We start from the raw sequence: 12,759 nt of genomic DNA, 5'->3' as shown, positions 1-12,759 counted from the left end.
GAGATCTTCAAAAGCATGAGTAAAGCTTTTGAGAAACACATCGGCATATGTCAACTTTGTTGCAATTCTGCACTGCTATGAGCAATGGTGTTGTTTAATCCTGAGAACAATGAGCTGAAACGTTGAGGAATACATTCAAAGAAAAACACCTGGATACTGTTAAAAGGACACTGACTAGTTTGTCAGTGAAGTCAACAATAGTTGCAAGACAAACCTCTCTCTGAGAAGTTCCTCTAACACCGTCATACACATGCAGACGGATGTCTTTGGCTATTGCTTCATGACTCATTTTTGAAACATCCTGCACCATCCATGAGAATTACGTTTGTGTCATAATTCTTCTTAATAACCATGAGATGTTGTAATAGCACACTACCTTTAAATGTGCATTTTTTTACCCTTTAATTTAAATTGTTTTGTAATTTATTTCCATCATTGTACTATCATTAAAGGATTAGTCCATGCAAAAATGAAAATTGTCATCATTTACGCACCCTTGTGTTGTTCCAAACCCATGAGACTTTCATTCTTCTTCAAAACACAAATTAAGATATTTTGAAGGGATAGTTCACCCAAACATTTTAATTGTGTCATTAATTACCCACCCTTTTTGTTTTCTTTGCACACAAAAAGTATTCTTGTAGCTTCATAAAATTATGGTTAAACCACTGATGTCACATGGACTACTTTAACAATGTACTTACTACCTTTCTGGGCCTTGAATGTGGTAGTTTTGTGCAGCAATGCAGCAACTCTACTGCTGCACTGATTTTTTGTCAATATGCAGTGTCAGAAAGCTCTCGGATTTCATAAAAAATATCTAAAATATTTTTTAATTTGTGCTCAGAAGAAGAACGAAGTTCATAACACGATTTTTTTATTTTTAAATATCACAATTCTTTGTCATGTTGGTTATACTATTTTGTGTGAGCATTACAGCCAAACTAATTTCCCTATTATAAAGACAAAGCCTTTCAAGGTATAACAAATTATAAAAAAGAATGGCGGATATTTAGGCCAAAGTGGTCGAAGACAAAAATCTTTGTCATTATTTTATCTTTGTTATTAAACAATAAGAACAAATAAACACATTACAAATACACATAATATACAAATAAAACAAACAGTGTTTTATTTTTAGGTACAACAGGTGTTTTTAGCAGGAGCATTCAAGAAATTGAATGAACATTAAAATAAAACACTATATAGATTCCTCTTAAAGCAACTAAAGTTTTTCAGTCAAGAGTATTGAGTGATTTTTCTCTTTGTGTCTTCTTGTTTTATTAATATAGGAATAGTTCACCCAAAAATAAAAATTCTCTCATCTGTCTGTCAATTCTGTCATAGTGTTTTATTGTTATACCATCGTTTACTCACTCAAAAGTTGTTTTAAACTGAACATTAACTGAATGAGTTTTTTTTCTTTATTTTGAAGAACGTGGAAAACCAAACAGTTGCTGGTCCCCAGTGACTTCCATAGTATGTTTTCCTACTATCAAATTCAATGTGGACCAGCAACTGTTTGGTTTACCCATATTCTTCAAAATATCTTCTTTTGTGTTCAGCACAAGAAAGAAATTAATACAGGTTTGGGACAGCATGTGAGTGAGTAAATAATGACAGAAATTACATTTTAGGGTGAACTAGCAGCATGTTTAGTACGGTCCCTTTAAGAGCTGCACACATCTAATATACAGGCACGGATCAGTTTCTCTCTCAACTGTGTACTTTCATTTTAGACATAACCAACTGAGCCCATGTAAACCTTGTGCGTTTTGACAGTATTAGCGCAAAAGATAACTTAGTTCAGTAATCAGGCACTGTTTGACAGGCTTTTTATGCGCTCAGAAAAAGCACACGTCAGAACAGCACGTGATTGAAACGTTTAACTGGCAAGGCTTTAAAGCAAATATGCAAATAATGTACTTTTGTGACTGCTCATAAGTGCAGTGTCCCGTGACTATTAGAGTAACTCTACTGCTGCACTGATTAACACATTCGTCACGATGGCGCCGACGTTGATCGCTGCCTCCATGGCGTGCTCCGCATTTGTTTTTATGTTTTTGTTAGTTTGTCCTGTCTTTAGTTATATCCCTGCAATCAGTTTCACCAGAGACAAATTGCTGGAGATTCGGAAGTACACACCACCCGATATTTCACCGGTTTTCAATTATTCTGATGTTTCGCTGGACATTGTAGTCGGGGGAGCTGCGGTGCTGATCAAGCGTTTCAGGACGCACAGATGGGGGAAGCGAGGCGGCGCCCTCGTGAAGCTCAGGCAGCGCGGATTCAGGACGCCGTTGCCTAGCATCCATCTGGCGAACCTCCGCTCTCTACCCAACAAAACGGACGAACTCCTTCTGCTCTCCCGGACAAATAAGGATTTTTCAAACTCTGATGCTCTGTGTTTCACTGAAACCTGGCTGAACGACGCCATTCCGGACAGCGCGTGGAGTCTCCCGGGCTTTCAGCTGTTCAGAGCGGATCGCGACGCAGAATCAACGGGGAAATCACGCGGCGGCGGGACATGCTTTTACATCAATGAGAGGTGGTGTACAGATGTAACCGTGTTAAAGAAGATGTGCTGTTCAGATCTAGAAGTGCTCTTCATTAACTGTTCTTAACATTAGCCGTTCTATTCGCCGCAGGAGTTCATTCATTCTCGTCAGTGTCTACATTCCTCCGCAAGCGCACGTGAGCTCCGCTTTACAGACACTCGCTGATCAGATCACAGACACAGAACAACAACACCCGGACTCTGTTTTAATCATTCTCGGGGACTTTAATAAAGCAAATCTCTCCCGTGAACTGCCAAAATACAGACAGCACATCACATGTCCCACCAGAGACAGTAATATATTGGATCACTGTTACACCACAATAAAGAATGCATATCACTCTGTTCCACGAGCAGCTTTGGGGCTCTCTGATCACTGTTTGGTTCATCTTATACCGACCTACAGGCTGAAACTCAAATCAGCTAAACCTGTATTAAGGACTGTAAAAAGACGAACTAATGAAGCAGAGCAGGATTTAAAAGCTTGTTTTGACCTCACTGATTGGAGTGTTTTTGAAGCTGCTGCCACCGATCTGGACGAGCTCACAGAGACAATGACAAACCATGGTTCACTGCAAAACTCAAGACAGCTCCGTCAGGCCAAAGAAGATACTCACAGGAATGGGGACAGATTCTTGTATAAACAGGCCAAATACACACTGGAAAAGGAGATCAGAGTGACAAAGAGGTCACAGGAGCTGCTGAAACAGTTCTACTCCACCATCATTGAATCTGTCCTTTGCACTTCTATAACTGCCTCGTTCAGCTCAGCTACCAAATCTGACCTCAGAAGACTACAGAGGGTAGTCCGGACTGCTGAGCGAATCATTGGTACAACCCTCCCTTCTCTCCAAGAACTGTACTCATCCAGAGTGAGCAAAAGGGCTGGCAAAATCACTATGGACCCCTCACATCCAGCACACTCCCTCTTTGAACTGTTGCCATCTGGTCGACGCTACAGAGCTCTGAGCACCAGAATGGCCAGACACAGGAACAGTTTCTTCCCTCAGGCCATCCATCTCATGAACACTTGACAATAACTGTGGAACACACACTATTTATTCACTCATACACTTATTTATCTAACACACATACTCAGTCTACATTCCAATTTGCACATAATATACATGTACATACAACTGTCTATTGTTATATACCTGTACATACAATTGTCGATTTGTATATTTTTATTCCTTATTTACTTGTTCTATTTTTTATTCTGTTTTTTTTTCTTCTTCTGTTACTGTCATTCTGTTACACTGTGGAAGCTTCTGTCACGAAAACAAATTCTTCGTATGTGTAAACATACCTGGCAATAAAGTTCATTCTGATTCTGATTCTGATGTGAATGTATGTCACGTTGTACAGTATCTTGAGACGGAGGCGCCAGAACTGCAGCTGATAGAATGTGTACTGTAGCTGTAGCACGATACTACGATATTTCTTCAAAAGCAGAGCGTGGAGACATTTTTATCGTCCACGATCAAAAATAGTCATATCGCACACCCATAATTTGGACAAAATTATATAGAATTTTAATATCAGCCATTTATCTTGGCTATTACATGAAAATCATTATTGTTTTACTGGTATCAGCCAGAATTTTAATGTCCCTTGTCCGAAGTGAAAATTCCCTAAAATGCATCTGATCAGGGTCAGGTCAACCCCGCAGCATATCAAAGTCAGATTAATTTGAATAGTTATATCAAACTTGACTAGTTACTAGTAGAGAGATGTGAAAATATATAGTTTTGCAGTGCACATGGCTAGACAAGATACTTCCGATTATTTTTTCCCCAATTTCCTCCATCTCTTTTCTGTCCCTTTCGTGTGCTCCGGCTTTCATGGGATCTTAGGCAAGTCTGGTGATCTGGAAAATTACTGGACATACCAGAGCGGAGTGTTTTCAGTAGGATACAGTGAAAAGGGGAGGCATGGCTCAGGAGACTAAAAACAGTAATCACAAGGGCATTCCAACAGGCATTTGAGTCTCAGACCCAAAGTGAAATGTGGACGCAAGATAAATTTTCCTCTTGTTCAGACAGATCATGTCAGTATTGGACTAGCACAGAAACATAACTAAGACATACACACGACCTCAGAGTCTGTTTGAGGAGGCTCCAAGAGAATCATGGGTAATTTACTAAAACAATAAGGACTGGGTCTTGGCCAAGACACAAAGAATGACACTCCCAACCCAACAACCACTACCTTTCCCTCTTTATGTCTTTTTTTGGGCAGATAACCTCATGATCAGTGGCTGCTTCCATTTCAACCATCAATTACTTTACAATATATAGAGCTGGTTGTCAAAAAATCCTAGTGAATCAGACATGATTTGTGAGCGCACCCTAAAAATGCAGCAAATTCTGGGACCGACAGACTGAATCTATGCAAGTAAAAGCGGAAAATATGTTTAAATGTGTTCCCTTAAACCTCCTTTGTGCGGAAATTGCATTTTTTTCTGAAAATATGTGGTACCGGTCATTATGCCAGTTCAAACAGTTACAGTAACCGGAACGCAGTGCAACACTTGCTGGAAAACTGATCACAAAATAAACCTTTGAAAGTCAAAGGGCCAAACCAGTGATTGGCCACCAAACATTTGCATTCTTACCAGTCAGCAACAGAGAAAAGCCTCTGAAGCGGCCACCTCAAACCACAGCGACCAGACCGGCCCTCTCTCAGCACGGTTGCCCACAAGCTATTTTATGAATGAGACATTTGAAATACTCTGCAATAAACACCAAAGATTCCTGTTACCTGATATAATGCTTAACATATCACTAGTTAGTTATACAGTACATTAGTGAGAGTTCAACAAGCCTGATTCATCATGAAGCTTCAAGTATACGGTCAAGCATTTGAAGACACCCATCCATAATTACTTCCACAGTTTTGAATAATATAGTCATCAAATACATGGGAATTAAATAAAACCAAAACTCTTTTGTATTCAACTTATTCAATGAAGCCACCATTTACCTGCATTCTACCAGCTTCATGAGTTGCATCCTGGGATGCTTTGTGAAGTTTCTATCTATGCTGGACACGTACTGGCTGCTTTGCCTTCATTATCCGCTCTAACTCATCCATTTAATGGTGTGTCATTGACACCATTTATATTTATCAACAAATTAACCTTTAGCTCATAAGAAACATATTTAGTTGACTGGGCTATACATGTGCCCATAATGTTTGTTAATGGCCTCTTAATGTTAATATAAAGTATTACGTTCACCATTTATCATGTGCTCCCAGCAACCAATATGTGTACTCTATATCTATATTGGCCAGGACTCCCTGGAAGAAGAGATTTTGCATCTCAATGGGACTATCCTGTGGTAAAATAAGGGATAAATAAAATAAAAATATGAAGGGGTTCTAAAACAGGGGCCAACTAGGGGGCCTTAGAAAACTTCAAAGGCTGCTACAGGATGAATAAAATGATTTTGTATTTGTATTTAATTTTGTAAATGTATTCAATTTTTACGTATTAAAATAACGTTTATTTTAATACATACAGATTGAATCATAAAGGATTAATTCAATATTTTTTTTATATTTAATTGTTATTGTATTAAATATTTATGAAAATTAATGAGATTATGTAAGACATTAGACAGACTGATTAAATGAAATTATTTAATTTTCATGAATTTAATAAAAATGATTTTAATATATAAAAATAAAATGAATTATGAAGGATGAATTACAATGATTGTCTACATTTTTCTGTATAAAAACAGTGTAAATAAATAAATAAATAGTTCAAAAACATTTGTTTTCAGAAAATGAATTGTGGTTGACCAATCTCCCAGCTTGTGTTTGAAAATGAGCAGGTTTGTCATAGTTACATTTCATAATTACTGTTCTAAATCATTTGACATAAGACATGTTTTAATGCAATTAGTTGTAATGCAGTGAGCCTTATGAGCTTCTGTTGCATCTCAAATGACAGTGACATTATTTGGCTAATAACCCGGTCAATGGGTGAACTACGAAACTTTTAGAAAGTTTCCTAAAGCGGATGTAACCCCCACAAACCACATGGAGTCATGGACCATGTGTGTTTACAAGTTACCACAGTGATTTCAAATAAACATCAGGCCTCATATCAAATCAGCTGCTTTAGACTGTAGATTTACCTGTGCAGACAGGTGAGCTGGGACTGAGCCTCTCCGGAGACAGTCTGTCATGTTCAGGGGTCTGGAGGGGTTTGGCCCTGTGGGCGCACGACCACAGCGACGAGGATGAAGACGGAGAGGCTGATAAACTAGAGGTAAGGGCTGAAGTGTCTGAGCTGCAGCACTGGGGGCTCAGGTGCGCGGCTGTGTAGGGTGAGGATGACGAGGATGGCACAGGTACCTGCGCGTGGGACGCTCTGGGGTTTGACGCGTGCACAGCGATAATGGGACTAGTTCTGGATGAGGATGAAGATGGTGAAGAAGAAGAAGATGAGGAGGGAGCAGAGGAAGTGGACGCGGCTGCAGAAACGTTTGACGCACAGGAGGAGAGGGATCGCGTGGGGCTCCGGCTGTGGGTGCCGCTGCTGTGGCATTTAGCGTTACCGGTGGAGGAGAGGACTGTCCGTGACTGTAGAGGGTGCTGTGTCTGCGTTTTCAGCTGGAAGGGAACCGTGGCTTTCATGGGCAGCAGGCGACCCAGTAAACTCACTCCAGCGGCGCTGATCCCCGGGGATCCGCTCGGGCTTCCAGCGCTCGCTCCGCTGCAGTTAGACGTCGGAGATCCGTTTTTGCGAACCCTTTGAGACATTTCGTTCGCCGGGAAAGGACACAAAACTCGACATAAACACTTTAAACGTACGTTTAAGGCTGTCTGAGGAGGTTAATTCTCTTTGGTGCCCTTGTCACTCCATGTAAAGTCTATTTTCTTCTCTCTGACCGGCGCAGCTGAGCCGTTTCGAGAGCTCGAGTAAACTGCGAGAGATCAGAGCCACGCACCGTCAACTCGATCCGGAGCTCTGCCTCTTCCACTCTGATTGGCTGTTCGCTCACCCCTCTCAACTCCTGATTGGCTAGGAAGTGGATTCTTTGATTCTGCAAACTTGATTATAATGCACGCAGTTATACAAGGAAGTTTCGCAAAGACGCTAGTAATTATGATTTATACAGATTTTTTACAGGATTTCTTTATCTTATGTGTGTGACCATAGTTAAACCTACTATATTTGATACAATCAGTGTTTAAAAATACACCAAGGTCTATTATTCATGTATTTTCTGTCAGTAGTTACATTTGTGAGTAAAAAGTATGATAAATAGATGTTACATTATCATTCCCTTTTCCCACAACTGATTCATAGGGAAGATAAATAAGTTGTTACTTTGTTTGCATGTTTTCATTCAGCTTTCACTAAGCTTTTACTCACTGTTCTGGTTTTTTTTTTCTTTAAGATAAGTCACATGTGCTCACTAATGCCTTGTAATTTATGTATGCGTGTGTGTGTGTGTGTGTGTTTAGACACCAGATTAAATACACAAGATCACTTGTAAAAAGTATGATAAATAGATGTTACATTATCATTCCCTTTTCCCACAACTGATTCATAGGGAAGATAAATAAGTTGTTACTTTGTTTGCATGTTTTCATTCAGCTTTCACTAAGCTTTTACTCACTGTTCTGTTTTTTTTTCTTTAAGATAAGTCACATGTGCTCACTAATGCCTTGTAATTTATGTATGCGTGTGTGTGTGTGTGTGTGTGTGTGTGTTTAGACACCAGATTAAATACACAAGATCACTACATGCGTGCCCACATCAAAGTTAAACTTTTAACGAAATGATTTGCACTGTTACTTGAATGGAAACTGTTGTGTGGGGACACACGCTTTTGGTCATGATATTGTGGTTGCCTTTACCACCCTCATGTGGCCACTTAATAAAATTAAACTTCAGTGTAAGTAGTTTATAAACGATCCCAGAAGCTATACATTTGACAAGTTAAGAGGAAACAAATGACAGGTAAACTTCATATACAGGTTTTCATTAATATAATCTTTAATCAACTGAGTAATGCAGGGTTGTACAGCAAGCTTTATTTTCTAAATGGCATTTTAAAACATTTTCCGAACAGACTAAAAGCATGAGTTATCATTTGTTCTTTTTCTCAAAGTGCTTACTTTACAAGCTGTAATAGAAAACATGTCAGTGGCTTTTTTGAACATCCATCTATGCAGGGGCCAAATGAAGACTTCAGCTTCAAAAAATGAACTCAAAAGTAAAACGAAAATCAGCAGCTTGTCAACACGGACCCTTCATTCATTCACTCATACGCACCCCAAAATACAGCTGATACTCAAAGTTTGTGTTTTAGAGGACACATTGTTAGCCATTTGTCATTTTCATGTTTGGTTTTGAGCGTGTGATGAGTTCCAATCAATGTAGGTTTCAGTAACTGATTCATTTTAAACGCAAGAGTACAACTTGGTTTAGTTAAAACACTCCTGCAACTTGACTGAATTAAAAAAGTCTGACTTCTCAAGGTCTGCTTCAAGAATAAACAAGACATGTAGTATCTGTAAATGATTTGGTATTCAACAGTGTGCTGTAAAACTGGACAAAGGCTCTGGTGTAAACATCTTGCATTATTAACATGTAGCAGATGGACAGTCCTCCTGAACAAACTACACTTCCAATGACTCAGCTTCATTAACCTTTTAGCTTCAACGCCTTGGTCTACATCATAAACGTTTGTTCATTTCAGTCAAATTAGCACTGGAGGTGTGTTTTGTCTTTTATTAGGCTATTATTCCTCATTTTAGTTCACAATCTTTTCCAGCATTCACACTGACGTATCTAGCTGAGAACAGTCTGACGTTACTGTGTTTATCTTCAGATAAATCTCACAGTGATTTAGTGTTGTTCTTGGTCCCAAAGCAACAGATGAAGAGTTTGTATATGTGCATACAAATGCACCGTATATATTTACACCACAGAGGATAGCCTATATTACAAACATATACAAAAGTCAGACTGAAGTGCTGATTGGTTCAGAAAAGAAGGGCGTGAGAAACTAAACTGCACTGTATGGTCTTGTTTTCCGACAGAAAAAGCCAGTGGAAGGGAAAAACCCGCTCTGGAATGGACAAAGTCCAAAGATAATACTGGCTTGTGCCAAATCATGGTTAATCCCCACACTCATTATGGAAAACGCATACAAGCACAATAAGGGTCTCTCTGATCAAACATGTGCTATCTTCGTTTTTTCCTGGTATTTCAAGCAAAGCAGGGCCTTGCTATATGAGGGAATTTTCCTCATCACTATGTAATTATTTGAATGGCTCGTGTCCATAGTTTTCCACAAAAGGCAGCAGTTGTAGAAGAAAAAACAAGGCCCATGTTATGGCTGGTAAAAATATCAACTGCTCTCAAAGTGTAGACGATTTCAAAATGAGGATGCGACACTTAAACATGACTATATTTCTAGTGGCACCAAAAAAAAAAAAGAAAAAGTAAATCCCTCCTCGATTGTACGAAAACGAAGGGTAAAACTACATGCATTTCTGATGTGTATTTGATTGAAAGTATCATTAAAATAAGACAAATTTACATGATTATAAACAACTTACTGATTCGATTGAATGAAAATAATAAACCCAGAGAATGAAGACTGCCCTGGGTACTACATAAATTAAACATTTAGAGAAAAATAACTTCAGAAACAGCTAAAATGCATACAATCATGATATCTTATTGTACACTATCATGTCAGCTTATTTTAACAGAAGCTAAAACAGAACTAAAGTAGCTGTGAGCTTCAGTCTGTACATACTGTATATATTTTGTTCATGGCGTATGTACGTATATGTGTGTTTTTTTGCTTTCTAAAGCACATGGAGCAACATTCACTGTCCTGGCAGAGATGGGAAGTGGAAAGTATTGTTCGACTGATGCCTTGTCAGCGGTGATTTGAGGAGCTCAGTAAAGCAGAAGTAGACCCATACATACACATTTACATGCACTCTCACAGAGGTAAAACTGCACTGAGCATGTGCAGAGAGGGACTTGATTATTCAGTGTCTTCAGAAAGCATGATTTCCAGCAAACAGTCCAGGTTGATGCCTGTCTTGTAGTGTAACAGAAAAAAAAAACCTACTGTCCTCGTTGAAGCTTGTGAGAAGTCGTCCAGTAATTAAAGCAAACACCCCAAGATTTTACTTTTTTACTTCCCTTTTCAAGAGTGATGGGATTGGTGAAAAGGTGTGGGATTGTCATTTGTACGACGTTTCGATGTTTGCAGTTGGGGACACAGGATTGCCACTGCTAAGTGCAGCGCTTCAAGATATTAAACTAAAGACGAGAAACAAACAAAAGCGGCATAAAACACATAGCAAAATGACATTGTCTTATGGAGCACCTCAAAGCTAAAGTCTATTGCACATTTCAAAATATTATACAAAAAAAAACTCAGTACACAGATACGTACAACAAATATAAAACATATGAATGTACTGTAGGTTAAATGGTATTAGAGTCAACCCGGTCTTAAAGACCACTGCCTTTTTTTTCTTTACATGGACATGATTTGAATTTCGCCTAATTTACTATGATTGTTAAATCAACACATTGTCATTTACGTTTTTCAGTTTTAAGACCAGTCTTGAACATGGTCGGAGGATTTGTGATTAAGATTGCTTACGAAAAAGTGCAACAAATGAAAGGACAACCATAAAAACAATTGAAAATGAAACAACAAAAACAAATGGAAGCATTTTATGCCAATGTTGCTGCATAGCTGGGTTCGGTTTAAAGCGATTTCTTCAAAACAAGTTGGATAAGTTCGACAAAGTTAAGTGCCTGCCAAATTACATCCCTTCAAGAGTCTGCTTTCCGAAAACTTTTTTCGTATATTTCTTTTCGGTCATCAGCTGGATCAGTTCTTGGGGCACGATAGCATAGCTGTGTTCGAAGTCTGATCTGGGCTCGTCCTCAGAGGAAAAGCAGAGATGCGAGTTCACAGGCAGGTCATATCTGGTGGGTCGGAGTTTAGAGTGGTGGGTCGGAGTTTAGAGTGGCGGTCGCAGTTCCACCGCTGACCAGGAACACAGCGATGCTGGATTTTGATTGGCCAGTACTTGGGAGAGCACTTCCAGTCGCTGCCGTCCCCGTCTGCTGGCTGTGCCCGTTGTTATTCACCTCTCCGTCCAGCGTTTCTGAAGAGACGACCCATGTAGAAGGACGCCACCTTTTCAAAGAATAAGGTGTCTTCACACGCTTCTTAATCTTCTCGGCCGATCCGGCTTTTCCCTCTAGTGACACGACCTCATCTAAAACAGAAAAGGAGGTCATGTTTTAACAAACATCCTTGATAATGACAATGAAAAACAGTTGTGTGTGTTGCAATGTGTCTATTGGGAATACTAGCAGAGCTGCTCCAAACATCCCGCCCAGTGAAGCACAAGAGAGTAGTATTTCAGCACACTCAAATTTGTGGTTGACCTTTCCCACACTAACTCTCTCCGTGTGCGCTCCAGTCTGAATCGTCGGGTTCGAGCGGTTCATGTCTCCACTCGAGTCCGCATGCGGAATGTAAACACGTGGGCAGCACGACTCTTGTTTTTTCATCTTCCTGTTTAGCGTCTACTCCAGGGTTAACAGCGATGGACACGTCATCACGCTAGCATCTGTCTGTTAGTATCACTCTTTATCGCCGCTGCCAACTGAGGCCAAACGTTTTCTGGATTCTTATTAATCCAATGGAATTTCCTTCCTTCTCAACATCTAAACACTCCACCACAAAGAGCAGGAGAGTGGGAGAGAAAGTATGACTAGCCACTCATCCTTTTTTCTACGAAACGTTCAGCTTTTGAGGAGGTGTGCTCTTGATTATCTGGGCAAAGCAAGATATAGTGAGCTCAGATGGGAAAACAGCCTGGCGTCCTTTTTTGGGTGGTTATTGTTTGCAGCCAGGCTGACACGCACACCGTCTCCTCTACACTGCTCCTGGGGACGCTGTTCATCAGGGATGGTCTGAGACTATGTTTGAGTCTCCAAACTCAACACAATAACAACACAGGTTGGCTGGTACAAGCATACCAATGGTGATTTATTTATTTAAGACTTCACTGGAAATACAGTTTTCCCTATAATAACACTTCATCTATGCTCAAATAATCTCTATTACATATAATTCATGTTGGAATACAATAATTTAGCATATAAAAATGCAAATTTGCACAAT

The 12,759-nt window shown here is 39.6% G+C and overlaps 2 protein-coding genes across 3 annotated transcripts in view; both read right to left on the bottom strand.

The window, feature by feature from the left end:
- fam117bb (family with sequence similarity 117 member Bb) overlaps positions 1-7,529 on the bottom strand; it is a 45,916-nt gene extending 38,387 nt beyond the window's left edge. The window contains exon 1 of the mRNA XM_016287268.1: positions 6,706-7,529. Coding sequence (XP_016142754.1) covers positions 6,706-7,333 — 628 coding nt within the window. The 5' untranslated portion in view covers positions 7,334-7,529. The remainder of the gene's footprint in view (positions 1-6,705) is intronic.
- Positions 7,530-8,559: 1,030 nt separating this feature from the next.
- bmpr2b (bone morphogenetic protein receptor, type II b (serine/threonine kinase)) overlaps positions 8,560-12,759 on the bottom strand; it is a 73,641-nt gene continuing 69,441 nt past the window's right edge. For both annotated transcript variants that reach the window (XM_016287266.1, XM_016287267.1), the window contains exon 13: positions 8,560-11,845. In XM_016287266.1, the coding sequence (XP_016142752.1) occupies positions 11,565-11,845 (281 nt within the window). In that variant the 3' untranslated portion in view covers positions 8,560-11,564. The remainder of the gene's footprint in view (positions 11,846-12,759) is intronic.

The sequence above is a fragment of the Sinocyclocheilus grahami genome, unplaced genomic scaffold (assembly GCF_001515645.1).
Source record: "Sinocyclocheilus grahami isolate Dianchi unplaced genomic scaffold, SAMN03320097.WGS_v1.1 scaffold220.1, whole genome shotgun sequence".
NCBI classification, from domain to species: Eukaryota; Metazoa; Chordata; class Actinopteri; order Cypriniformes; family Cyprinidae; genus Sinocyclocheilus; species Sinocyclocheilus grahami.
This window is presented reverse-complemented; position numbering and strand designations above follow the sequence as displayed.